Source organism: Salvelinus sp. IW2-2015, linkage group LG14 (assembly GCF_002910315.2).
Source record: "Salvelinus sp. IW2-2015 linkage group LG14, ASM291031v2, whole genome shotgun sequence".
Classification (NCBI taxonomy): Eukaryota; Metazoa; Chordata; class Actinopteri; order Salmoniformes; family Salmonidae; genus Salvelinus; species Salvelinus sp. IW2-2015.
In genome coordinates this window covers 10,070,643-10,098,537 of record NC_036854.1, presented here as the reverse complement: position 1 = coordinate 10,098,537, position 27,895 = coordinate 10,070,643, and the positions used below count along the sequence as shown (strand labels likewise).

The following is a 27,895-nucleotide window of genomic DNA, read 5'->3' as shown; positions in this document are numbered from 1 at the left end:
CTTGATTCAGGGCCTACATTCTATGTATCCTATCTATGTACAGCATATCCAACATAACATTCAACCTTGGTCACAATCAAACTCCAAATACCATGTATCGATTGATATACAGTCAGCTCAACCCACCACCAGTTTTCAACTCTGTCTGACAGGATCACAACAGCACCGACAAACCATTCACCAGAATCCAAACAGTTATTTTGCATAAAAGACACATAAAGCATTGAAAAGTAAAGCAATGCAACCAAACCATTCTGACAAATCAAAAGTAATTCTATTGTAGATAAATGGTGTGCATCTATCCTGGACCCCACAGCCTTATGTAGAGCTTATGACGTGCACAAAGACATGTTATTTCAAGCTTATGATGACACGTACATAGCCTCAGACATTAGCGTTTTTAAACCTAATCCAGACTCCAAATAAATCATCAAGTCATTCACTTTCTATCTTTAACACTGAGCACTTTGTACTGTCTGAAAGATGGCTGACATGCATGTTCACTATGTTAGTAGCATTGTATTTAAACTGGCCTAGCACACACAAGTCGTTATGAGACAGTTCCGTTTTCAGTCTTTTGCTTATTCTAAGGGGGGAAATCCTACTGCAGTACTCAATTGTTGACATTGACATGTGGTGTAGAAATGCTGTATGAAATTGCAAATGTAAAAAAGGGGATGACTACAGTATTGATGAATGAGCAGAAAATACATTGGCTGGGTTCACAGGAGGTTGGTGGCACCTTAATTGGGGAGGACGGGCTCGTGGTAGTGGCTGGAGCGGAATCAGTGGAATGGTATCAAATACATCAAACACATAGTTTGTTGCCATTCCATTTGCTCCATTCCAGCCAGTATTATAAACAGTCCTCCCCTCAGCAGCCTCCACTGTCGGGGTTACAACCAATGAGGAAATGGATACCTAACAATACAGAATAAATGTGTTCTTGCTGTTATAACAGTAATACAGCGTAGTCAACTACAGTTTATAATTGCATAATCGTATTGCACTGTGTTGTTGTATACCTGAACATGCAAACGTAACTAAGCTTGTGTATGATCGAGGGGCAGACATTAATTCACCTGCTGCTTGGGTTATTCTGACTTTCCTATGCATCTTTCAACATTCTAATTCAGTCATCATGTTCAATGGTTGTTTCACACATCTTATTGCAGTGTTTTCCTGGCAAGTAGTATAAGCTAGAATCATGAGCCCAACTGCAGCAGGTTTGATGCCTATCCTTAGTATAACAAAGTGTGGTGGAATGTTAAAGTAGCCTGCTATCACCTGCTACTCAATAACAGTGTTTGMGTTTTTATATTCACACACAGAGCATCAGACACCACAGTGATCAATACCAAACCTCAGATAATGACGTCTTCACCGATGTCCTCAATCAACGACCACGTTCTGTCCAAACTCAAAACTCAAAATTACACCCTACCACACACAGTAAGCACCAACAAATGACTGCATCAGACAGCCTGCTTTAAGGGATAAATAAAACCATAAGCAAGGGAGTTTGGAGATCGAGAGGATTTGGACACTGGACAGCCACGTACTGTATTTTGGATATTGAATACTTAATGATGACAAATTAAACATTGGTGGAGGTACTGACTTTCTCAGCGGAGCAGACAGTGAAGTTGTTAGACAAGTGATGATTGGTCGCACGTTTGAACACACAGTAGACTCAGAAAGACAGCATTAAACATAGCTTCATCTGAGATGACTTGTACAAAGTAACCACAGCAAGCAGAGTATTTGAAAATATGAATCGACTATCCTGTATCATGAGAGTCTTGCAAAAAAGCAATGAAAGTTATTGTAGGGTTAAGCATGTTCATGGATCATGTATAATCATATTGTAATCTGAATATTCAACAGAAGTTATGTACATATGGGTCATAACAGCACGGCAAGCCTTTAAGCTCAATCTTAGACATTTTCAGCGTATAAAATGTAAATACTTTGTCGTTAATGTTTGTTATTTTGCAAACTATTCCGGTAGACTAACCAAGCCAGATCAAATTGTGGTGTAGTAAAAAGAGGCTGTAATATTTCCCTGTAATATAATGGCCAGGTAGTGAGGAATAGACAAACAAACAAATAAACAACCAAAGAAGTCTCCCCATAGAAAACATGTTACATTTGTTGAAGCACAACAAACATGTAGGTCCACCGCAGTCTGCGATGGGTCGACCTATTCTGTATACTGCTGGCATTCCACAGTTTATTACTGGCCTACTGTGTTCAACCTTTTTTTTCTTTATTGCTTTTTTATAATAACATTTCAGCTTAAAAAAATCTTATATTGTAGAGTTTTTTCCTATTTTTCTTATAAAATCTTACAAAAAAATCATATACAATTATATTACATGTCATAATATGATTCTCTGGCTTTTGTCTTGTTGAACATAAAGGACATTTAGTTCTCTTTTTTGCACAAGATGTTATAGAATATGCATTGAAATAGGTTACTACAGAGTAGCAAAATGAGGATACACAGACGAAATGTACAAAAATTAAATACATGCATACATACATTACAGTGCCATGCGTACAGTCATTTTGGGAAGTCAATGATTTCAATTGGCATTTTGTTCCCATTATATTAAATGTTCATGCTTTCTTGCTATACATACATGACATGGCTTTTACAAACTGCAGAGATACCAACAGCTACAGGTGTTGTAGCTAGCCTATACCCCTCACTAAACTATGTCTGGTTCAAAGGTACCAGATTCTCTCTTGCTATTTAGGTTTCAATGCTTATGATTAATCATCACCACAGACAAGAGATTTGAGAATGAAACGAGGGATTTACCTTGTCAACATTTTTAACATGAGAGATTCATTCTTTGCTAATAACTCTGAGACAAAGAATTMTGTAAGGAGGGTGATTGTTTCATGATGGAGGACCCCTTTAATTGCATTTATTTCACTAACGGAGGAATGGGAAAGCCCATGTGCAGTTAAAGGCATTATCTTGATAACTAGCGAACTATCATACTGAAGTATAAACCACTCTTCTATTCTTTACATTAATATGTACGCCTACAACATGATGATTTCATGATGGTTAATTCTACTAACCATTTTTCTCATGTAAACTTCTCTAACTTTTGGTCCAAACACACACAAATCTGCTTCAGCTGCCCTGCTAGCTTTATCTGTCCTTTTTGAGGAGTACCTCAACCCTTTCAAGCATCATATAAAGAAAGCAATGCTTTCTCAAAGTCATAACTTTCAAATAAGAATAACCGAAGGACAGCCACATCCTTTTACATGAGAGGCACTCTGTCACATGCCACAAGCCACTCTAAGATTATGTGTCAGAGGTCAGTGATGACTATCTCCTGCAATCTGACCTTGAGAGTGTGCTTCTCAGCCCTTACAGAGATCTTATCCAGACATAGCTAGTTAATGCGCTTGGTTTTCCCCAGGGGAGAGGGACTACATTTTGGCCACAGGATCGTAGAGAGGCTACTGGAGGAGAACGTTGATATTCTCTGGAAAGTTCTAAAGTACATCAAGCATAGGGCCATAAAAGCAATTGGAATATGAATACCAATGGTTGCTTAAACTAGAATAATTGTGATGTATGACATTGCTTTGAGGTTAGAACCAATAAGACGTCTTTTACTTCCAGATTTCATTTGACAGAATGTCCACATTTACAAAACAAATCAAGTGTTTTATCTGCACCCAAAAGTTGTTTTTCCCTCTAATTATTTGGCACCATAGAATTTCACAAAAACAAAAAGAGCTAATATACAGTATCTCTGATTAAATGATGACCTAACATGTAGCCTGTCGTGTCTAACCCACCCAATCATTTATTTTGTTCATGACCCATAATCATGGGCCAATAAAACATGTGACACTGAAATGTGTTAAACACTAACCATGCCTCGTCAACCATGATGTTCAGATGACCCCATATCCGAGCCCAGTTATTATGGCAATACAATCTTCAACCTCTGCAGTACTCCATCCTTTTGGTTTTACTGCTTTAAAGAGACCCTAGTTCATTCTGCTAGGATTTCTAGAACATGCATGACTCTATTAAATGACGTACCTTGCTGCAGTTCCACTGTAATTGTTGGCTAAGAACAGATGTGAAAACAGAAATAAAGCAGATATACTTGTCTTCCTTTAAAATGTACCTTGACAATTGTACTGTGCAAGATAATTCTTAATAATGGACACAGTGTATGCCATCTGTCCAGTTCAGCTGTTCGCTTGGGTGTTCACCGAAAAGACCGAATGGAATGTACTGTTGGTATTCATTATCTCTGTGTACTCTCAAACAAATTCTAATGTATAGATCCTTCTGCCTGTCATTCATCAAACTAATCATACTATAAGGGTGGTCATATATGCCAGTGAATGGCCAGATTTACTATGACAAATGGTAGAAAACAATTTAGATAACTTTGACAACCATCCTGGAGGTAGACATGTCTCTCATTGTCATGCTAGCATGCTTTGCTCAAGGTACTGTAGATTTACAATTGTTAAAATAAGATGTATTATTCACATACACATAACACTGTAAGTGAATGTAGGCGTTTGTAGTTGCATCCTGGCTGTGTGCATGTGTCTGTATGAACAGCAGAGGGAACCATGAGCAGACTGTGCAGATAATATACACTGTCCCATCCAGTTTGAAGGCGTAGCTGATCTATGGGTCTGATCTGGTCTGGTTTCTACTCTGGACAGCATGGCTGCTGGCTGTCTGGCTGGGTCATGGCTGCTAGCCTATCTCTCCCTCCTCCCTCTGAGGACCGGTCAGCTCTAACCCCTTGGGCCCTGTGAGGTGCTACACCACATGGCCACCTTCACTTTAGGAAAGGTTTCCAACACCTCATCCACCAATCACTGAAGACCGTCCTGCTGACGCTCAACGTTCGCCGCTCACAGACACACGGCCTCTCAGACGTTAGTCACATGATCAGGGTTCTCCCTGACTTCAATGCACTCTATCTCCTCCCTTTCCCTCACTCTCTCCCTCTCCATCATCTCCCGCTCCCTCTCTCTCTCTTTCCGTTTGGCCCGTTTCTTCTTCTTGTGCCTTTTTTTGGATGGGGGGAAAAACGTTAGAAACACAGGCAGGATAACGAAACAGTGCAGCACTGTGCAGCCTGCGGTGAGGAGGGAGCACTTGAACAGCGTGTAGGTCAGATTGGAAGGCACAAACACCAAGGGCAACATCCCGATAACGAAACAGCAGGCGTTTTGCAAAATGGCCGCCCCGTGCTCCTCCAGCGAGATCTTAATGCACTGGGTCCTGGTGTGCTCCGTGGCCAGTACGAAGGTATACAAGTGGGGTGCACAGTGATCCATGGCAAAGTTTAGAGTATAAATAAGGCACAGGATAGAGATGCTGTCCATGTGTACATTCCAGAGGGTCATGAGGCCCAGGACCCCCAGCTCTACAGAGGTGACGGTCAGGATCAACCAGAAGTTCCCCAGAGGGTTTATGACTAGGAAGAAGGTGAGGATGAGGATGGTGAGCACACTGAAAGCTGAGGTGAGGATGGGCGACACTACGGAGGAACTGTAACGGTCCATGAAGACGAAGGTGGGGTTGAAGACGATGAACTTGATGTTGTTGATGAGCGAGAGTGGGCGGAGCCTCTCCAGCAGCTCCACCACTTCCTCCCTGGTCTTCTCCGTGGTCCGTGCCACCAGGTACATCCTGGAAGCGATGATCTCCATTTCATCCCCATCTGTCTTGGACAGAATGATGTCCTCCATGAAGTGCTGATACTCTGGGCTGCGCAGGAAGGAGCCCTGCAGGATGGTGATGAAATCACTTTTGGTCGAGGCGCTCACATTCACCACCTTCAGATACTGAAAGTAGTTATCCATCCAGGAGATCTTGTTGAAGCCATGGCTCAGCGTTGTGAGGTGCTCCTGCACCGTGGAGTTCCAGTACTCGATGGGTTCATAGATGTAGAAGCCGATCACGGGGCTGTAGTTACTGAAGTACTTCTGCTGGGTTGTGGCGTAGGACACACTGGGCGTGTTGCTGGCTAGGAGGTTGACGATGTTGGATCCATCACTGATTTGTAAACATCCCATGAAGGAGAAGGAGGCGTAGATCAGGTAGAGGATGACCACGAAGGGCTTGACGTAGGTGTTGGTGATCCACTCCGTGTAGTGCTCCCTCAGGAAGTGCTGGATGAAGTGGTTGTGGTAGGGCAAGACCTCGTGATGAGTGACGTGGTCATGGCCGTCGCTCATCATGGTCTTGAACCAGGTGGGCTGGCGGTCCAGGTACTCCACTGAGGGGATCTTACAGCAGAACACACTGTGGTAGCGGTTCTGCTCGAGCTGACCAGCAAACACCAAGCAGGAACCGTAGAAGGAGAACACGTAGAAGTAGTTGACCAGGACGGCCACGCACATGCTCTGGCAGAAGATCTTCACCGACTCGATGTTGGTGAAGGGGCTGGCACCCATGCCAAAGGTGATGATGTAGAGGGAACTGGTCATGGTATAGCACACCATCACGTCGGCGAAGGCGTCTGCCACGCGCTCCTTGAAGGGAAGGCTCTCTCGAGTTCTTCTCCAGCCCGCCAGGAGCTCAAACACTCCTTTGGTTCCATGACCTGAAATGACAGGAACACATACTTTGTTAATGCCAATGCCAGTGAATACACAGTACTCATGATCTGTGTATAAGTATGGTAAAATGCATGTGAGTTAAATCTGTGGGATCGCTCATGAGCTATAAAAATAGACATGAATAGACGCACTCAGGGGCATATTCTCCATATTCACCCACACAGGCACACACAGGCCGCGCACAAACAACGACACACCACACACACACACACACACCACACACACACACACACACACACCACACACACACACACACACACACACACACACACACACACACACACACACACACACACACACACACACACAAATATTACACACACACCCATATTTTGACATATTTCTGGCTGGGAGTTGCCTGCCATGAATGTGTTGGCTTTGAAACATTTGAATAAATTTAACGCTCCTCCATCTCCTAAATATTTCAGTGGGAGTTGTGGATTTGGCTCGCCTGCATGCTGTGTCCACACTGTTTTAAAGATTTCCTGAAAAATCTGCCTGGTTGGTTCCTCGCTCTCGACGGCGTCATAAATTTAGACTCATTTGACACAATGAAAAAAAGTTAATTAACTATAAAGGATTAGGCCAATATAATGAGTCAGGTGGATTTACTTGGCTTGCTTTTAGTTTTATTAAGCTGCGGTACAAGTCAATTAGTTAGTGTCAGTTCATTTAGATGGTGTGTGGGAATTTCGCACTACAGTATATGCAGCAGTTTACTAACATTATTCAGTAAGGATGGTACCCATGATTTCCATGTTCTACATATCTGGCATTTCTGTGTATGATTGGAAAAGCCCTGGGTTACATGAATGTGATTTATGAGTCACAGGTGGGGAATGGATAATAACGTTGGGCCCATCTGGTAAAATATCCCCAGATAATATCTCCACTCCATTACCAAAGCCTTGGTCTGATGTCACCATGTTGATGTAAAACATAAAAACTTCATAAGGCAGACTGGGACAGGGTTTCCACTCACTTTGTGCAGACTAAGATGTGTGCAAGAAAAAGGGGAATGAATTAGCCTCCACACACAGCCAATAACAAAGCTCCTCTCATTCCATTCCACCGAACCCCTGACAGGGCCATTATCATGAAACTCTACACTCTTAGAAAGAAAGGTGCTATCTAGAACCTAAAAAGGTCCTTTGGCTGTCCCCATAAGAGAACCGTTTGAAGAACCTTTTTTGGTTCCAGGTAGAACCCTTTTCGGTTCCAGGTAGAACCCTTTTTGGTTCCAGGTAGAACCCTTTTGGGTTCCAGGTAGAACCCGTTTTGGTTCCAGGTAGAACCCTTTTTGGTTCCAGGTAGAACCCTTTTGGGTTCCAGGTAGAACCTTTTTTGGTTCCAGGTAGAACCCTTCTGGTTCCAGGTAGAACCCTTTTGGTTCCATGTAGGACCCTTTCCACAGAGATAAATACAGTATGTTATCACTCCCTTCAGATGCTGCTATAACGCTGCATTTGTTAGCTAATGTAAGATGTGAAGCTGGCCATAAGCAGGGAGAGGATCTGGATAAAGAGGACTAGACGCCATGCGACGCGAGGAGGCACTCTCGGCGTGATACAGATGTGTCCCACGTGGCTGTATGAATCCCTGTTGCATATTCTAATCATGGCTGAGTGCCGGGCTGGCCAAGGTCAGGAGCACTGCTGGCTGCTTGATTCATACAAGTCTGCTGCTCTGCCTCCCTCTGACACTCCGCCTGCCTGCTCACTGTGGCTGCTGTGTGTGAAGGGAGCTAGCGGGAATACACTGTGGATGCCTGTGATGCAGCAACACATGGGAGGGAAGCACCAGGGAGAGAGGAGGGGGAGGGAAGGAGATACACTCCCCCAGTAATGAAGATGCTTGATCTCTCTGAGGTATGGTGTTATCTGTCTTTACTGTTTGAGACAGGGAATGCAGGGCTATGGAAGCTGGTAACTCGCCAGGAATTTGGGTRGAAAGATCATATATAATTATATAATTGAGCACATGGGCATAGTTCTTTCTTTGATCTAATCATTCTGTATAGGTAGAGTTATGAAACAAGTGAAGAACAAGACTGTAGTTTGGGGAATATGTTCAATCAATTTTTGCCTCTGGGCAAAAACTTGATTGTATTGATATAATACTGTTTAATGAATACACACTTGGAAGATTACAGTTTCACCTTGATTACTTTGAGGTTTACTTTTTAGAATTCTGCTACTTTAACAAGAAACCACTATGTAAAACAGGGAATTGAACAGAATTCAAATTAAGGGGTGAGAGCACTTTCAGAAACAACATATTCACGAGTGTGATACTCATTCAAGCAGAGCAACCTCAAACAGTTGAGGAGACACTCTCACATCCAATATCCACACAATGTCTGAAATGCAATGTCTGAAAGAATCCAAACTCCTCAATCAAACATGAGGTCTGAAAACAGGACTGTTCAAAGCTTTCRTCTAGACAGAGAATGTTATGCTCAGAATGTTCAATTTGCAGTCCACTGGCCTTCCCAGCCATAAACCCTCATGCGCTGTAGATCCATACTGTTGGCAGCTCATACAGAATGGGCTGAGGTTAAGGCCTAGCATTGCTTCAACTCAGATCAATCTGCCAATAAAACAAAACCAGTGCCTCTTGATCCTTCACAATCTCATCTTAACGATTGTCCTATCGCCATACGGACGGACAACCCTTAGCCAAACAGTCAAGACACTTTGTAACCGACAGGACAGCCACACATCTCAGGACGTTTAGAGCCATGAGCAATAGGCTAGGGGGGCACACCTGCCGCACTCTCTCAGGAGAAGGGAAACATTTTATGATGCTGTAAATTGTGTTCCAGACGGACGGAGGACAACACCTGGGGAATGATCTCAGATGCGGCGTGCCATGAGGCTGTGGCCAACGGTGTCTCAAGAGGAGGCAGGCGGTTAGATGAAAGGTTGTACTTCATGTCCACCGCAGCTCCCAGGTACAACGTTCCATTGAGCTTAAGAGGGCAGTTTGTCAAAGGCCTCTGGTGGACCTTTTCAGGCACGACACTGAGGAACTGAAACCCTTATTGGAAGTAGGGAGACCGCAACCCCGAGCCTGAGTCATTAAACCAAATTACAGCTCTAAAACTTCAGTGGCACACAGGCAGAAAACACATCAATCTCAGATGAGGAAAGGGATTTATAAACCACATACATTTGTCACAGGTAATGTGACAGAGCAAATATTGGATTTTTTTTTGTGAGTAAAAAGACAGATGAGTAGTATGTAATAGAGAATGCGTCTTTGCGGAGTATAGCTTACCAATATCGAAGTAAACTAATGTCAAATGTAATATCTTGACAACATTTCTAATACAATGAGGTGTTTATTTCCCTCAGAACAACAAACTAGCTCTTGCTAGACTTTTGAGGCATGTCTTTCGTTAGGCTTTCATTAGGCTACAGATTTCCCAGTGCTGTCTACTCCAAAATATTCCTTTTGTCCAAACCCTGGCCTAGTTAGCAGCATTCGTTCTCTCTGTAGGTGAGCTAATCCCTCTGCAGTGGATTACAGATGCAATGAGTGAAGCCTACAGTACTGTATGAGTGATAGAGGGAAGCCATGAAGACAGACCTACAAACACAGCGGCAGCCTAGCTAGCCTACACATGGGCATCACATGTGGTTCCAGACAGCATAGTACAGCACAGCCTAATCTACCCACTGCCTGCCCTGAGGCATGGAGAGGGAATGCCCAGCCATCTGGAGAAACTCAACACTAACGGTCAGAAGTGGAGGGATGTGAGACACACAAACACACACACACACACACACACACACACACACACACCACACACACACCACACACAACACACACACACACACACACACACACACACACACACACACAGAGGTACTATCAGGCTACTCCTTAAACCTGCAGCATGTTGGAAAACATATGAAAGATATAAAAAACGAAAGGTTGCAAGATCYAATCCCCGAGCTGACAAGGTAACAATCTGTCGTTCTGCCCCTGAACAAGGCAGTTAACCCACTGTTCCTAGGCTGTCATTGAAAATAAGAATTTGTTCTTAACTGACTTGCCTAGTAAAATAAAACAATCTGCTGACTAACAGAGCCACCTTGTGTAAATAAAGATTTCACTGCACTTGGAACATCAATCATCTTCAAATTCCTTTGACAAATGTATGATATACTGTACAAACAGAATCAGAGACAAGTTTGTTTTGTGGCTCTTTTATTTTGTTTCTGTTTGTTTGTTGAGTGCACATCTAAAAACCTAAAAGTGGCAGAGTTTGTTTAATGTTGTGTTAGTGCATATAAGTTGTTTTGTCTGAAACTATGTTCCCCCTGCTGTTYTTGGACCAGGTCTCTTTTGAAAAAGAAATGTTATCTCAATGAGAAAAAGCTGTATAAATAAAGGTTGAATAAAAGAATGCATTGCCAGTAGGCTGTGCGGGTTGTCTAGTCTACATGATGAGATTATTTTTTTATTTTACCTTTATTTAACCAGGAAATGCCCATTGAGACCCAGAGTCTCTTTTTCAAGGGAGACCTGGCCAAGAAGGCAGCAACAATCAATACATTACATAATTAAAACATACAACAATACAATACAACACGATCCAGCCTAAAAAAGCATTTACACTCCTCTGTAACAGTCTCCCATCAATATTTGAAACTATTCCATGCCTCTGGTGCACAAGAAGAGAAGGCAGTCTTGCCTAATACTGTGAATGTCCTGGGGACTTTAAGTAGCAACCACCTAACAGACCGGGTATGGTAACTGCTGATGGTGAAGGAGACCAGACTACAGAGGTAAAGAGGGAGTTTACCTGCTGGTGGTGAAGGAGACCAGACTACAGAGGTAAAGAGGGAGTTTACCCAGAAGGGCTTTGTAGATGAACACATACAAATGTATCTTTCTGTGCATATAAAGTGAGGTCCAACCTACCATTTGGTACATTGTACAATGGTGGGTGAGTGAGTGACTTGGCATTTGTAATAAAGCGCAAGGATGCATGATAAACAGAGTCCAGTCTCTGTAAGACGGAGGAGGTTGCATGATAAACAGAGTCCAGTATCTGTAAGACGGAGGAGGCTGCATGCATATACAACAAGTCACCATAATCAATTACAGAGAGAAATGTGGCCTGAACAAGCTTCTTTCTAGCCATAAGTGGGAAGCAAGCCTTATTACGAAAATAAAAACCCATTTTCAATTTAAGCTTTGTCACAAGATCATCCACATGAACTTTAAAGGACAATTTGTCATCCAACCAAATACCTAGGTATTTGTAGGATGACCCTTTTTCAATGGATAAGCCACCAGATGTGACAATGCTAACGTTCTCTGGCAGAGTTCTAGCTCTGGTAAAGGTCATGAATTTAGTTTTTTGTATATTCAAGACCAGTTTGAGACCATAAAGGGAGGCCTGCAGTGACTGAAAAGCAGTCTGGAGTTCTTCAACAGCCTGAACCAGAGAAGGAGCACATTAATATATGACTGTATCATCTGCATATAGATGCAGCTTTGCTGGTTGCATCCCATTTCCCAAATCATTAATAAAAATTGAGAACAACACAGGAGCTAAAATGGAACCCTGGGGCACACCTCTATTAATCTCWAGAAAGCTAGACTTGTGATTGTCAGTATATACACATTGTGTTCTGTCAGAAAGATAGTTCCTAAACGAATTTACTGCCCCTTCATTGAGACCAATGTTTCTGAGTCTAGCTAGCAACAATTAATGGTCAACTGACTCAAAGGCCTTTGATAAATCCACAAACAGAGCAGCACAATGTTGCTTTTTATCAAGTCCATTAATGATGTAGTTTGCCACTGCCATAGCTGCAGTTGTGGTGCTGTGCCCCGATCTAAAGCCAGACTGAACCCCGCTCAGTATGTTCTTTTCAATGAAGACGTTTTTAAACTGTGAGTTCACTAGGGATTCATAGACTGGCCAGGATAGGGAGTTTAGAGATGGTACAATAGTTATTAGCATCTGAGGGATCTCCACCCTTTAGCAGTGGGAGGGGTATGGAATTAGTCAAGAGACTCAAGTTGAAAATGTGAGCCACAGGTTCAGTAATAATACCATCTGCTATCTTTAAGAGGTAGGGGTCCAGGTTGTCTGGACCTGCAGATGTTTTTGTGTTTATTGCCTTTAGTGCTTTATAGACCTCAGTATAAGAAACAGGCTCAAAGTTAAAATGGTTCACATGAGGGCCTATATCATAGTTGACTGTAACAGAGCTTACATTAGAGGCCTGGGCCCCACCATTATCAACAACTGAACCAGCAGATATGAAGTGCTTGTTAAAAACCCCTATAACAGAGCTGACATTAGAGGCCTGGGCCCCACCATTATCAACAACTGAACCAGCAGATATGAAGTGCTTGTTAAAAAACCCTAAAATATTGACTTTATCCTTCACTTCATTAGAATCCATCATTAAATGGTCAGGAAGGCCAGAGGAGACATTAGAACCTGACACTGATTTGATTAGCTTCCAGAACTTGGTAGGATTGTTTAGGTTCTTTGTGACTGCATTTAAATAGTCATCTGATTTGGACTTCCTGATCAATCCTGTGCATTTGTTTCTTAGCGCTCTGAAGGAGGCCCAGTCAACAGGAACATGTGTTTCTTAGCGCTCTGAAGGAGGCCCAGTCAACAGGAACATGTGTTTCTTAGCGCTCTGAAGGAGGTCCAGTCAACAGGAACATGTGTTTCTTAGCACTCTGAAGGAGGCCCAGTCAACAGGAACATGTGTTTCTTAGTGCTCTGAAGGAGGCCCAGTCAACAGGAACATTTGTATGTCTATCTTGAGCCCAAGAGATATTTCTCTTTCTAATCAATTCTGCCAAGTTATCTGAAAACCAGGGATTGTCCCTTCCACTGATTCTACATTTCTTCACAGGGGCATGCTTTTCACAAATCGACACAAATTTTATATAAGAATAGTCCCAGGCAGTGTCAACATGGGGAATCAGACTTAGTCTGTCATTATTATGGTACAGATCATGTAAGAACGCTTGCTCATCATACTGTCGAAAATGTCTTTTAAAAATATAACAGGGTTTGGCTTTGGTCATTTTTTTATTTCTAACACAGCGATCACTGACATCATTACAGAATATCCCAGTCCATGTGTATTTGTGAGGGGTATTCGTTAGAATAATGTCCAATAGCGTTGATTTGTTAGGTGCTCTGGACAAGAGCGAGAATATTTTTACTTGTCAAACAGCAGTCAAGCATCGATCARCATGTCACCAGAATAAGACCCTCAATATTTATTGGAAAACAGCATCATGTTCATCACCTTGCACTTTCACCACGCTGTGAAGTTCATCATAAATTATTCCATCTGTTGCCTAATAAACTGCATGGCTTCCCGAGTCGTAGTGGGAGGACCACACAACATATCATCGGGTGACTCCAAATGTACTTCGAGATAATGGTTATTATATCAATATTTACTTAAAGGCGTTCCCACCGCCATTTCCCCAATAATTAATTTTACCGACACAAAAAGATCCCACCATGTCGAATGAACAAATTATCTGTTGACATTTATAAAATTACACCGAACCTTCCTGTTTCCATTACAGCTGTCGAGATTTGTTTTTATATACAATATGACTTTACTCGCATAAAAACTATGGATGGAAAAGAGGTTAGTGTAATCAGTTAATTAGTTCTATGTTCATCGGAAGCAGGCTCAGTAAGATCAATAGAACTGCTTTATAACATGAAATACTGTATGGGACAGAATGGTTGGTTCTATGTCTATGCATATCTACATGTATCTGTCAAACATAGGTACATTATATATTCATTATTTCTCTGGATGGATCAAACCCATTTCATAGTTCTGTGACCCATATCCATATCACTCGAAATCAATTACTCTGACTTGTGTCTGAGTTTCATTAAGGGTGATCAATTATTATTACAAATGTGAGCTCACACAATAGCAGGCTCGCTCTGGTAAAGACAGTTACAGTTGAAGTCGGAAGTTTACATACACCTTAGCCAAATACATTTAATCTCAGTTTTTCACAATTCCTGACATTTAATCCTAGTAAAAATTCCCTGTCTTAGGTCAGTTAGGATCATCACTTTATTTTAAGAATGTGAAATGTCAGAATAATAGTAGAGAGAATTATTTATTTCAGCTTTTATTTATTTCACATTCCCAGTGGGTCAGAAGTTTACATTCACTCAATTAATATTTGGTAGCATTGCCTTTAAATGGTTTAACTTGGGTCAAACGTTTCGGGTAGCCTTCCACAAGCTTCCCACAATAAGTTGGGTGAAATTTGGCCCATTCCTCCTGACAGAGCTGGTGAAACTGAGTCAGGTTTGTAGGCCTTGCTCGCACACAATCTTTCAGTTCTGGCCAAAAATGATCTATAGGATTGAGGTCAGGAATTTCTGATTGCCACTACAATACCTTGACTTCATTGTCCTTAAGCCATTTTGCCACAACTTTGGATGTATGCTTGGGGTCATTGTCCATTTGGAAGACCCATTTGCGACCAAGCTTTAACTTCCTGACTGATGTCTTGAGATGTTGCTTCAATATATCCATGTAATTGTCCTTCCTCATGATGCCATCTACCCCCACAACATGATGCTGCCACACCCGTGCTTCACGGTTGGGATGGTGTTCTTCGGCTTGCAAGCCTCCCCCTTTTTCCTCTAAACGTAACGATGATAATTATGCCCAAACAGTTCTATTTTTGTTTCATCAGACCAGAGGACATTTCTCCAAAAAGTACGATCTTCGTCCCCATGTGCAGTTGCAAACCGTAGTCTGGCTTTTTTATAGCGGTTTTGGAGCAGTGGCTTCTTCCTTGCTGAGCGGCCTTTCAGGTTATGTCAATATAGGACTCGTTTTACTGTGGATATAGATACTTTGTACCTGTTTCCTCCAGCATCTTCACAAGGTCCTTTGCTATTGTTCTGTGATTGATTTGCGCGTTTTCACCAAAGTACATTCATCTATAGGAGACAGACCGCGTCTTCTTCCTGAGCGGTATGACGGCTGCTTGGTCCCATGGTGTTTATACTTGCGTACTATTGTTTGTACAGATGAACGTAGTACCTTCAGGTGTTTGGAAATTTGTGGAGGTCTACAATTTTTGGAGGTCTTGGTACACCTCCAATTGACTCAAATTGTGTAAATTATTCTATAGGAAGCTTCTAAAGCCATGACATTATTTTCTGGAATTTTCCAAGCTGTTTAAAGGCACAGTCAACTTAGTGTATGTAAACTTCTGACCCACTGGAATTGTGAATTATAAGTGAAATAATCTGCCTGCAAACAATTGTTGGAAAAATTACTTGTGTCATGCACAAAGTAGATGTCCTAACCGACTTGCCAAAACTATAGTTTGTTAACAAGAAATTTGTGGAGTGGTTGAAAAACGAGTTTTAATGACTTCAACCTAAGTGTATGTAAACTTCCGACTTCAACTGTATGTTTTTACGGTAAAACTGGCAGGAGTCCCGTTTGGCAGAAACAGATCCGGAAACATTCCTGCGGGTATGGAACAGCAAATGCTTTAATTTGCATTTTGAAGGTTTATCTTCCTGGAAGAAAACTAATTAGCATGAATTGTTAAAACCTTGTGTTCATGGTGGCTGCACTAGAAATTGAAAGGAGGAGAAGAAACCCTCTTTACTCTGTAGGTCTGTATGTTTGTGTGCAGTTAGAACATATCTCCGTATTGTGCAGGGTTATGACATTCCTGAGGGAACACAAGGTATATTGGTTTCTATTGGATTTGATTTCTGTAATTTGATTCCAGTCATACACCAATCCAGAAAGACAGTTGATTTGTAAGAGTGAGTGAGTGTGAGTGAGAGGGTGTGTGCTTGTGCGTGCATGTGTGGCTTCCATCTGATGATTTCACAATGAAACAAAGAAGCACCTTCAACATCCAACTATTGCCTGTCAGCCCATAAAATGGCATTACAGTTACCATGTCAATACCATGTCAATAGCCGTGACAATATCAGCCAAGCATCATCCTGATTTAAAACTCTGAGTAAAAATGTTGGTACATTTACCAATATTACACCAAAAGAATAATGCTCCAAAACACTCAAAACAGTTTCTCCAGTTATGGGCACTTTAGTTTACTCTGTACTGCAAAACAGTGTTTGGGTCACATAAATTCAAGAACAACTTATTGGATGCAGTTTGCTGTAAAGTTTTATTGACACTTGCTCTCTCAGACATCATACATGACTGCAGTGGGGTGAGAGTCTTTATGATTCCACTTCAGAAATGGAACCAAATAAAGGACCTATTCAGACATATCTTCAAGGTATGTTTTACCACAAAAAMCTAAATAACCCTGTGGGATTCAAGATGACTTGTTGGAAACATTCTCACAGTTATATCATTTTTGTTGTTGCTGATTAAATAGACTATAAACCTTACAGTATCAACACAGTATTTGTCTAGAAAATAATAGCATAAATTGGCGTCTAGACATAAATACATGGTGGCTGTTCTAGCTCTTATCATGAACTGGAGCGACCTGGCTTGGGAGGCCAATAGAAGGAAATACAGCCCTGGCAGGAACACATCTGTCAAGTCAAAGTACATTTCCTGCTGATTGTTCAATAAAAGATGGATTACCCTAACATACCACCGCATTGATTCTCATCTATATTGTCTTCCTCCTCAGTCGATACTCGTCTGCTTATTTACCACAAGGCAGATCACTTAAAACAGCATCAAGCTAATTCTTACTGCTGTAAACTGGAGTAAATGGTGAGAAAATACAGAAAAGAGATGCTTGATGTTTGTTCATTATGTCTTTATACAGGCATAAAACCAAAGACAAGATAGATGACGTGAATGAATCTGGGCAAAACATAGGCCTAGTATGGCCATAGTATGGGCAAAAGTTCAGATAGAGGAAAGTAGGCGTCATCTACCCATCATCTACCTGTATTCAACTATTGGTTAAGGGATTGTAAGTATGTATTTCACGGTATGGTCTACACATGTATTCAGCGCATGTGACAAATACAGTTTGATTTGATTTGCACGATGAGTGGTTCCTCTCTCTGCCTGGATGAACATGGAAATGCCATACTAGCTGCTGCATTGCCAAGAAATCTCCCTGCGTCCTGCCCAACACGGCAATGGGATATTAAATAGCCGCTAGCTTAAAAACTTCTTCAGGCTAGGGTCTATTTTTCTCAATTTCCACCTGACTGACGTGCCCAAAGTAAACTGCCTGTTGCTCAGGCCCTGAAGCCAGGATATGCATATAATTGGTACCATTTGAAAGAAAACACTCTGAAGTTTGTAGAAATGTTAAAATAATGTAGGAGATTATAACACAATAGATATGGTAGGAGGAAATCCAAAGAAAAACCAACCAGATTTGTTTGTTTTTGAGCCTATGCTCTTCCAATGGACCGCATAGGGAAATCATTAATTCTAGCTCCCAGTATGCAATTCCTATGGCTTCCACTGGATGTCAGTAGTCTTTGTTCAAGGTTTCAGGCTTGTTTCTTCCAAAATGAGGAAGAAATATGAGTTTTTCTACAGGGATACAGACTTGGAAATTCGTGTATGCACGCACCTGCTAATATCGCTTTCCTATTGAACATACTTCTTTCCGTTTGAAACATTATAGTATAATTATATTTTAGGGCATCTGAGGATTAAATAGAAACATATTTTGACTTTATGAAACAAAGTTTAGGGGTACATTTTCGGATTCCTATCTTGGCATGTTGAACGAGTGGATTACTTAAATCTATGGCGTCAACTAAACAGACTTTTGGGATATAAAGAAGGATTTTATCTAACAAAACGACACTACATGTTATAGCTGGGACACTTTGGATGACAAATCAGAGGAAGATTTTCAAAAAGCAAGTGAATATTTAATCGCTATTTGTGAATTTATGAAACCTGTGCCGGTGGAAAATATGTTGGTGGGCCGCCGTCCTCAAACAATCGCATGGCATGCTCTCGCTGTAAAGCCTACTGTAAATTGGACAGTGCAGTTAGATTAACAAGAATTTAAACTTTTAACCGATATAAGACACTTGTATGTACCTAAATGTTTAAAATCCATAATTTTTATGATTATTTATTTGAATTGCGCACCCTCCAGTTTCACCGGAAGTTGTCCCGCTAGCGGGACCCCTAGCCTTAGGAAGTTTTTAATGACATGCTATATGTCATGCTTGAGGACATTAGCGATAAGTAGCTCTATCAGAATGGCTTTAATGTCTCCCTGAATATTTTTCTCTCTCCTTTGAGCAGGAGCAGATCAATACATTTTGTTCAACACATACACTTTCCGATCCAATACATTTACATCTTTCGGTCTGCTCTGCGAGGTGCATTGATTTGTGTGAATCTCTCTCTCTCTCTCTCTCTCTCTCTGTGTGTGTGGTTGTGTTTGTGAGAGAAAGAGTGAGAGAGCATGTCTGTGTGTGGTCTCGCTCACTGATTGGGGGGGACACTGTCATATTCCTTCCCGGAGCAACTTGAGCATGTTTGCCATGACCACACAGCCCCTGTCCTGTTTACAATTTTAAACAGGACAGGGGCTGCCTGCTAGTGTGCTGGTGCATGTGCGAGTGGGTAGTGCATGTGTGAGCATGTGTGCATGTGTGACCACACACAGAAAGGCTCTCTCACTTTTACTCTCCGAAAGATGTCAATTTATTGGATCGGAAAGTGTATGTTTTGAACAAAATGTATTGGACCACAATGTAAATAAGCTTATAAGCTTCATTGTGTTATCATTGATGATTTTCTTAAATCATATGTGGAGGCGTCACAGGCTGGAGCGCCCTTATGTATGTATTTAAACAAAATTGCAATGTATGTGTCCTGGAGGCAATGGGTCTACGTGCATCCATGTGTGTGTGCATATAGCACACAATCCTCCTCAGTCTAAGGCCAATAACAGTAATGAGTTGGATCAATGAGCTGACGTACTGAGGAGGAGCTATCTGGACTGTCTCTGGTAGCGTGCCACACCCACCAAGTGTCTGTCTGTATCACACATACCCTATCTGAGGCCATTGACTCAAGGTTGGTGGCAGCAGCAGCACAGCACTTGTAACGCTCGTCTTCCTCCTCGTCTGAAGAGGAGCATGGATCGGACCAAAACGCAGCGTGGGTTGAATACATATCTTTTAATAAAGCAACGAAGACGAAAAAACTCTTAAACAAAATACAAAACAAATAAACGACGTGAACAAACGAACGAACGAACGAACGAACGAAAACAGTACCGTGTGGCGCACAAACACAGACACGGCAACAATCACCCACAAACAAACAGTGAGAACAGCCTACCTTAATATGGTTCTCAATCAGAGGAAACGTAAAACACCTGCCCCTGATTGAGAACCATATCAGGCTAATTGAAAATGAACCCAACATAGAAACACATAACATAGAATGCACACCCCAACTCACGCCCTGACCATACTAAACAAAGACAAAACAAAGGAAACAAGGTCAGGAACGTGACAGCACTGAATACGAATGACTTGTCTGTGACGCAACAGTGGTGACAAATTGGCCCAAGAAGTGCATCAGCTGCCTGTGAACCTACATTATATTGCTTTGACTGCTCTTAGGAATCAATGTGTTACGTGGAATGAGTAAATGTGGTGATTTCTTCTTCGGTGGTGTATCGACATTATCCATTCATTCCATGGACTTTTTGATCATGAATGATAATAACCAACACACTACTAATGACAATCAATCCTCAACCAGCTATACTACAGTGTTTACTTATTCCCTCTTCTCTGTAAATCCCACTTCCACTCATGCTTATTATTCAGTGTGCTCATTAGGTACCAAACACATCAGTTGTAGCATTTCCCACCGCTTCCTTCTCCATTCTCATTGGTCCTGGTGGACAGGCTTTTGCCAACAAAATATATATACGTATCTTGTATCTTCAGTGTCGCCACTCGAAAATTAAAACGGTTCTAACTCGACCATACTGTATACTGTACATGGAACAACTGTCTGCATTGACATACACTAAAATAAAATCATCCCCTCATCCTGACATTGATTCACTGTGGAGGTCTCTCAGAATGTTTCTCATATCTGCTGCAATCACTCTCTGATAGGACTGTTCCTGGACACTAATCTGAGTACAATTCAAAGGTTCTTGCTAATCAAGCCCTAAAGAATATTGTATTCCCTATGTGTCACGCCCTGATCTGTTTCACCTGTTCCTGTGATTGTCTCCACCCCCTCCAGGTGTCGCTTATTTTCCCCAGTGTATTTATCCCTGTGTTTCCTGTCTCTCTGTGCCAGTTCGTCTTGTATGTTAGTCAAGTCAACCAGCGTGTTTTTCCCGTACTCCTTTTGCTATTCTCTTTTGATAGTCTTCCCGGTTTTGACCCCTGCCTGACTGGACTACTTTCCCGCCTGCCTGATCATCCTGRCTGCCCTGACCTTGATTCTGCCTGTCCTTCGGTACCTTTTGGACTCTAAACTGGTTTTGACCCTTTTGCCTGTTCACGACCATTCTCTTGCCTTATTGGATAAAAAAATATTGTAAGACTCCAACCATCTGCCTCCTGTGTCTGCATCTGGGTCTCGCCTTGTGTCATGATACTATGGCCATAATCATAATGGCTGAGAAATTGTCACATCCATAATCATCATCATCCTACGCTCATGACAATAATATTAATGAACGTGTCATCAGTGTTCCAGTCCATCAGCGGCCAGCTGGGTCTCAGAGGACCAGTGTTCACCACATTGTGTGCCTGTAACCAGCCGTGTCCAGTGTCACTATTCGTCTTAGCCTGTGGGATAAAATCAATTCCTCCAGAATGATGTTTTCCAGAAAGGAAAATGCAAACTCTGTAAATCAGAAAGGACTTCCTGTAGAGCATTCACTGTGATTGATCTGACTGTGGACTAGATTTAGGAGGCATGGTTTAGATACTAGGTGTAGGCTTTTACCAGTTCTTCAAGGGTAGTGTTCAGTAGTCACGAAACAGGATAAATTACTTTTAAATGGAGTAAAACTCCCACAAAGGCCACCGTGCCTGCCTGCAAAACCATTCTGCTAAGCATACACACAGCGTCAACACTTTTTAATTTGGTCCTTTAAAACAATTTGTTGACAATGATTTATGTTTTAGTAGTGAGAGTGAAATCTTTCTAGGACAAAGAATAACACATGTTGTAAAACAGTGGGTTCAGAAGAACTGCAGAAAGTAAGTACTCATTTACAGCAAAGTGAATAGTGTGTGAGTTACAGTACAGTAGGTAAGGTGAATGTCCACAGCTCATTTGGTGGAGAGAGAACAACAGGCAGTACCTGCCAGTGGTGTCATGTACGTTTCATGAGTCCTGGCACAAAGCCCTCTCTCTCCCTCTTTTCCTCCAGTTAACAACTTTCTACCCAGGGAGACGAGAACTGACAAGCTCAGCGATACAGTAATTGGCTTCACTAAGATGACATCCCAGGTAGACATAGTTGGTAAAATACATGAAAAGGTGCACTGTGTTAAGATTGTCCGTCTGTCTCATCTTACAGTTGTCCACTGACATGTGGTGAGAGTCGACTGCCCTCATGGGGGTTGGCCCCGTCCAAAAAGATTATCGTTGATTGGTTAAGTACAATTCGTCAGATGATTTAACATTACAGAACTAAAATATRCTTTGGACTTTGAGTCTGGCAATAATCATGTTGCATTCATTTCAAGGATAACTACAAAACTAATTTTGGACAAGGATGGAGTCAAGTACAGTTTTTGTTTACTTTGTGAGAAACTACAGTGTCATCCCTGGTGGTGGAAATCTTTAGTCTCAGAGGACCTGTCACATGTATTTAGTGATTTAAAGCAGCAATTAGCAGTTGAAACAATAACAAAGCGCTCTCTGTTTCGGTAAAAGCTGAGGGATGGGGCTGGAGAAATGTAACTACTCTTAAATTAATAGACTGAGCTATGGATGCAAGGACTGACCATCCACAATATCAACATTAGTTTTAACCATGTTTTAAAGCTGCATAGTGTTTGTTTAAAATTACATTGTTAACTAACATTGGAGTAAAACAAGCTTATATTTTGAGTTCTGATGGGGTACAACAGTTGAACTAAGCTCATGAGACATTAATAAGTTATTTTCTTCATGAATAAATGGGTACATATCATAAATTTATAAGTACAAAAAATGGTTGTAGCAACTGCAGATTGCCCCTTTAATTAAGTTCCTCCCTGCCTATGTCTATCCTCCCGCCATTCCTCCCTGACTCTGTCTCTCCTCCTCCCTTTCCCTGGTGAGACACAACCTGCAGGTCACCAAGATGCCTCTGCTTCCTGTTCCTGCTTCTTACTTTATTTACGTCAGAGTAGTTTAGTCAGCCTCCAGGGATTGACTGACTTCTGAACCTTTCAGACTGGGAAAATAGGTTACTGTATATGGCAGAAAACCACATATACACAGGAGATCGCCTTGTGATACTGTGGCTTAGAATGGTTTGAGTAAAAACTCTGCCAGGAAACTTGTATTACCCTCCACAGACAATGGGACAATTAAGATGGAGATGTTTGTAGATGCACTTTCATAAAGAGTTTATCTATTTAGAAAATATAAATGTTATAAGTAGCCTGCAATTTGTGATTGTTAAGATTATCATAACTCAGTTCAAAGTTTTCATACAAAAAATAGATAGTCAGGCTTTTTTATTGCAGCCATTAGATGATGTACAGTAGTGCTTTGTAACATACGTAATACAATGAATTTTAATTGTGATTTAATAGTTGATTAAAACATTTATCTGATGATTATTTGGGAAATATCGAGCATTGTTGTACTGATGTTAGATACACTCACATATATGCAGGGCAGGCACACACACACATATACACACACACACACACACACATATACACACACATCCACACACATACACACACACATATACACACACATACACACACACATATACACACACACTTATACACATACACACACACATACACACACAAACACAATTCAACACACTCCCACCAAAACAAACTGAAAACAATCAGTGGAGGAAGGGGTGGCCCTCTTCGAGGAAGCCCACAGCAGCCAATTACCCTAATCCTCTCCCCAATCAGCAACATGCCTTCCCCTGATAAGACTAAGCAGCTCCAGACTCACCCATGGAAAAGAAGGGGATCCCCAGCAGCGTGGAGTTAAACTTCCCGTCGGAGATGAAGAAGATGCCAGCTGCAGTCACGTTGGCGATGGCTATGGTGAGCACACCCAGTAGACCCAGGAAGGGCTTCCCCCTCAGGCAGTCCCTCATGGAGCTGGAAATGGTGGCTGCCAGCAGGAGGAGCACCATGCTGACCAGCACCTCCCCTTTAGCCAGCACGCCCGTCTGGTGGAAATCCCTCCACAGGCTGAAGGAGGTGAGAGACTGGATGTGCAGGTCCTCGCTGAGCGTGGACAGGCGCGTGATGAGGGCGCAGAAGGCGTTCTCCCATTTCTCTGCGATGACGTCCTGAACCACGGGGCCATGATTGCGGAGGTAGTAGGTGATCTGGACGGCCCGGGCAAACTTCACCTGCTGGTCTCGGCTGTTGGGCGAGAAGGCCACTCCACCCAGCTGGTGGCCGATGAAAGACACACGACCGTCCTGGGAGATGGAGCACAGCAGACAGGATACTATCAGACACACTGACAGAGGAATCTCAAGTACCTACAGAGCATAGCTGGAGATATGCTGTTTGGTTTCTGTCGCCTGAAATAACAACAGTCGGTTATGTTTTTGGATTATGATTACCTTGTGAATGATTTGAACACTGTGACCCATCAATCAACCATTACATAATGCATGAATTCCCTGCAGGAGAGATAATGACACATTTAATACATTTTACGGTAAGATAAATAATGTTATAATATCATATTTACTAAGCAATAGTAAAATTGCACTATGATAAACTATTCCCATCATTTATACTATAGTAAATTGTGTATCTGGGAATCATGCCTGAAAATGTCTGATTACTACAGCTACTACAGAATCAGAGCAGTATGATTCCTAAAACACTGTTGAATAAGACATACATTAAACCAATCACTGGCTGCCTAGTTGTTTTTAGAAAGGCATATTTTGTCCTATCAGATTGGCGCGCCACTAGTATAGGGATGCAGTGATATTCATTCCCCCAGAAGGTGACTGATATGTGGAGATGAGATATAGGACACCACTTAACTGTCCTCCAGAGAAGATGGATCTCCTAGACAAGTGGGGGAACAGTTAACTTGTCAGCCAATTGTGAAATGATGCAAATGTAATAGAGCATTGTTTGTTCCTTTCGGACAAGGGCCCTAGATGGTCTGATTTGATCACTATTTGTAATCTGCAGCCTACTGTACTGTACAGACAATCCTGGATCGCTTCAATACAATACTTGATGTTGATTGTACAACTCTAACGTCAGAAAATGAATGATTCCATGGGGTATTGTCATTAAATATCACTTGCACTGTCAGCAGAACAGGGAATTGCCTGGTATTACTGCCATTCATTCCCTTTCATTATCATGTAGATGGGGTAATCAGTAAGAGCTTCTTAAAACAGTGGGCCTGGACATTATAGCCAACCCCACACCACAAAGACTCCTCTAACAAGCAGACGACATGAAAGTCTGACATACCAACCAGCGATGTAAACGTTCGTAGTACAGTGGCGTGGCTTGTTTTAGCATCAGACTAGTAAGCACATGAGTAAAGCCACCAGCTGATATCACAGCACTGAATGAAGAGCAACAAATGTGTCAAGACATTCAGCTCAGACAGACGAGGAATATCAATGATGCAGACGACACCACACAACGCATGGCGCCATGGAAGTATCTGCCAAAGAGGGGTGGAAAAGAAGGTCAGTATATGGTCAGTATATTCCAACCTTAAAACGGAAGCCTTTTACCCCGATGAGGTGAAAGGGGTTGGTGGCAAAGGGTGCACAAGGGCCAGAGACATATAGCGAATCAGGCAACTAGCTGCAATAGTAATGCATGGAGACCGTGGCCTTGGATGCAGAGGAATGAACGGTAGTAGGATTTGCTGTCTAGAAGTGATTTAGGGACAGCCCAGTATGAATGAACAGAGCAGGCCCAAGTGCATTACACAGCTAGGCCTGGTGCAGGAGGATTAGCTAGCTCACACTAGAAATGCTCATATTGGAGGAGACACAGTAGCTAGACATGTGCCTTGCAATTTAAGATGCTCTGTGTAGCAAAGGCATTATTTTGTACAGTACAGTTTTCCACTCAGTGACTAGGCTACTCATGTTACCCAGCATAATGACTCTCACTCAAGGTAGATTATTACCTAAGGCTCTATCTACACTCATTAATTTAATGGGCTCAATGTGCCATGTTACTAGCAACAGATCTGGTCACCTGTTGTAAAATTAGGCTACCTGTTGTAACTGTGTAACAGCTGATTAAAATATAAACCTAATTTATAACCTACTGTTTAAAATGACATGGGCAGAGGTAGCCTAGCAGCCTAGCCATACATCTGCAGAGGGCTGCAATCACAGCATACATTTAGGAGGCATAACAATATTTTACAGGGGAAGACGGGATGCAGGCCCATACTAGTCTATCAGCTATGTCATTATATATGTGCAGGAGAGGGAGAAAGACACTGCATCAGAATAGGAAGGGGGACATTCCCTGTATACTGGAGCAGTGCAGGGCTGTGCCGCCAATTCACAACCTGCAGCTAACAACTAGCCTACACACCGGCAATTCAATCAATCTATTCTGAGTGTTTCCTTGCTTTGACTGCCTGAAATGAAGACATCAGCAGCCTACATAATAGGCTTAGTGAATACAACTATTGCGTTCATTGAGAAATTATTGCAGGTTTCAGACAGTGGGTTATGGTCTCATTACAGAAACATTGTCCCACTGTTAATCCAAGTAATTCGTTTTTTTTTTTTAAATAACACAGCGTGTCAGTCACGTTCTCTGACACTAAAATCGGTAATTGATGCTTGCGGCCAACATAAACATTGTAGCCTATCATTTTACTATAATAAAACCGAATTCTCGCCTTCTTACCTTTAAGGTTGTATTTGGATAGCTCACGGGCACCTTCGAGAAAGTATAATTCGACAGAATAGCTAAACGGATATCTTCGAATATCGTAATTATATCATCCAAGATGCATCGCTTATCCTGATGGCTCAGGACACAGAGATGAGCGAAAGTGTAATTGAATCCCTTGTAATTAACACTCAAATCCAACACCTGCTTGTGAACCTGCAGGACCTGGTCGGCTAGCTCCAATATATTTCCCCCAGACTTAGCCAGTAGAATCAGTCTGCCATATCTGCCGGGGGTGTGCAGGTCGGAATAGAGCTTGTTTTTTGACTGGTCGATGGGGAAAAGGCTGTTCGCAAGACTCCGCTCTACTTTAGCAAAGCTGTGGGTCGGGGCAACCAGTATCTCGAGGTCCGTTTCGGGCTTGAATCTGCTCAGCACTGTAGATCCGAAAATGATGGTTAAGACTGCGGGAACGGTGAGGAAAAAAACCGGATGCCTACTAACAAATAAGCCCAGCCAGTAGAAAGAAGCTTTGAGCCCTCTGTGTATCATTTGCCGCAGCATCCTCCTCCAGATCCAGCTTGCAGATGCCCCGTTTCTTCCTATGAAGCACATGTGACATGAGACTCCGTTGCCCAGTTTATTCAATCTGTATGATAATACACTACACCTGGAAAAAGAGCACTGCAGCAATTTCCAACAAGACTGTCAGATATTGCTCATCTCTCGTTGCTTTTTTGGGTTTAATCTCAAGCCATTTCTCTCACTTATTAACCTCAGATCCGTGACTAGTCCTATTGCTCCTGCTGCAATAGCAGCAACCTGCGGCTGTCTGATGTGCTTGCATACCAAGTTCTAACTACACTATCGGTGCCGCCTACTTGACTGTAACCATGTGCTGGTTGAAGGGGGAAGACGGAGAAATGCTGATGGTGGGTTATTTTAGGAACACGCGCAATGGCCATAAGAGTCGTGAAATATTCACTGGTTGCACAATGGCCAAGTGCACTTCCTGAAATCACTCCCAATACCTCATGAATGAGAACCATACTGTTGCGCTTAAAGCTAAATAGCCAGTAGCCTAGGCTATGCTAGATGTATTTTATACGTGGGTGTATTTGATAAATCACATAGTCTTGCTCAAATTTAACACTAGCTAATGAATTAGCCTCGTGAGAGGGGGCG

At 42.1% G+C, this 27,895-nt stretch overlaps 1 protein-coding gene across 1 annotated transcript; it reads right to left on the bottom strand.

Annotated features, from left to right (window-relative positions):
- Window positions 1–1,413: 1,413 nt before the first annotated feature.
- LOC111972591 (patched domain-containing protein 1) lies at window positions 1,414–27,574 on the bottom strand. Its single transcript, XM_023999608.3, has 3 exons — window positions 26,726–27,574; window positions 23,802–24,282; window positions 1,414–6,620 (listed from the first exon to the last, which is right to left on the bottom strand). Exons 1-3 carry the CDS (start codon window positions 27,323–27,325, stop codon window positions 4,939–4,941), a joined length of 2,763 nt encoding a protein of 920 aa, XP_023855376.1. The 5' UTR covers window positions 27,326–27,574; the 3' UTR covers window positions 1,414–4,938.
- Between the last annotated feature and the right edge of the window lie 321 nt (window positions 27,575–27,895).

Bases quoted from the DNA above. Each gene is read 5' to 3' on its own strand.
- LOC111972591 (XM_023999608.3), bottom strand. From the start codon at position 27,325: ATGTGCTTCATAGGAAGAAACGGGGCATCTGCAAGCTGGATCTGGAGG. The intron at 24,283-26,725 runs GTAAGAAGGCGA...TCCATCTCCCAG, and splicing joins ATCCAAATACAACCTTAAAG to GACGGTCGTGTGTCTTTCAT. The intron at 6,621-23,801 runs GTGAGTCTGGAG...CTGTCATTTCAG, and splicing joins GATCCCCTTCTTTTCCATGG to GTCATGGAACCAAAGGAGTG.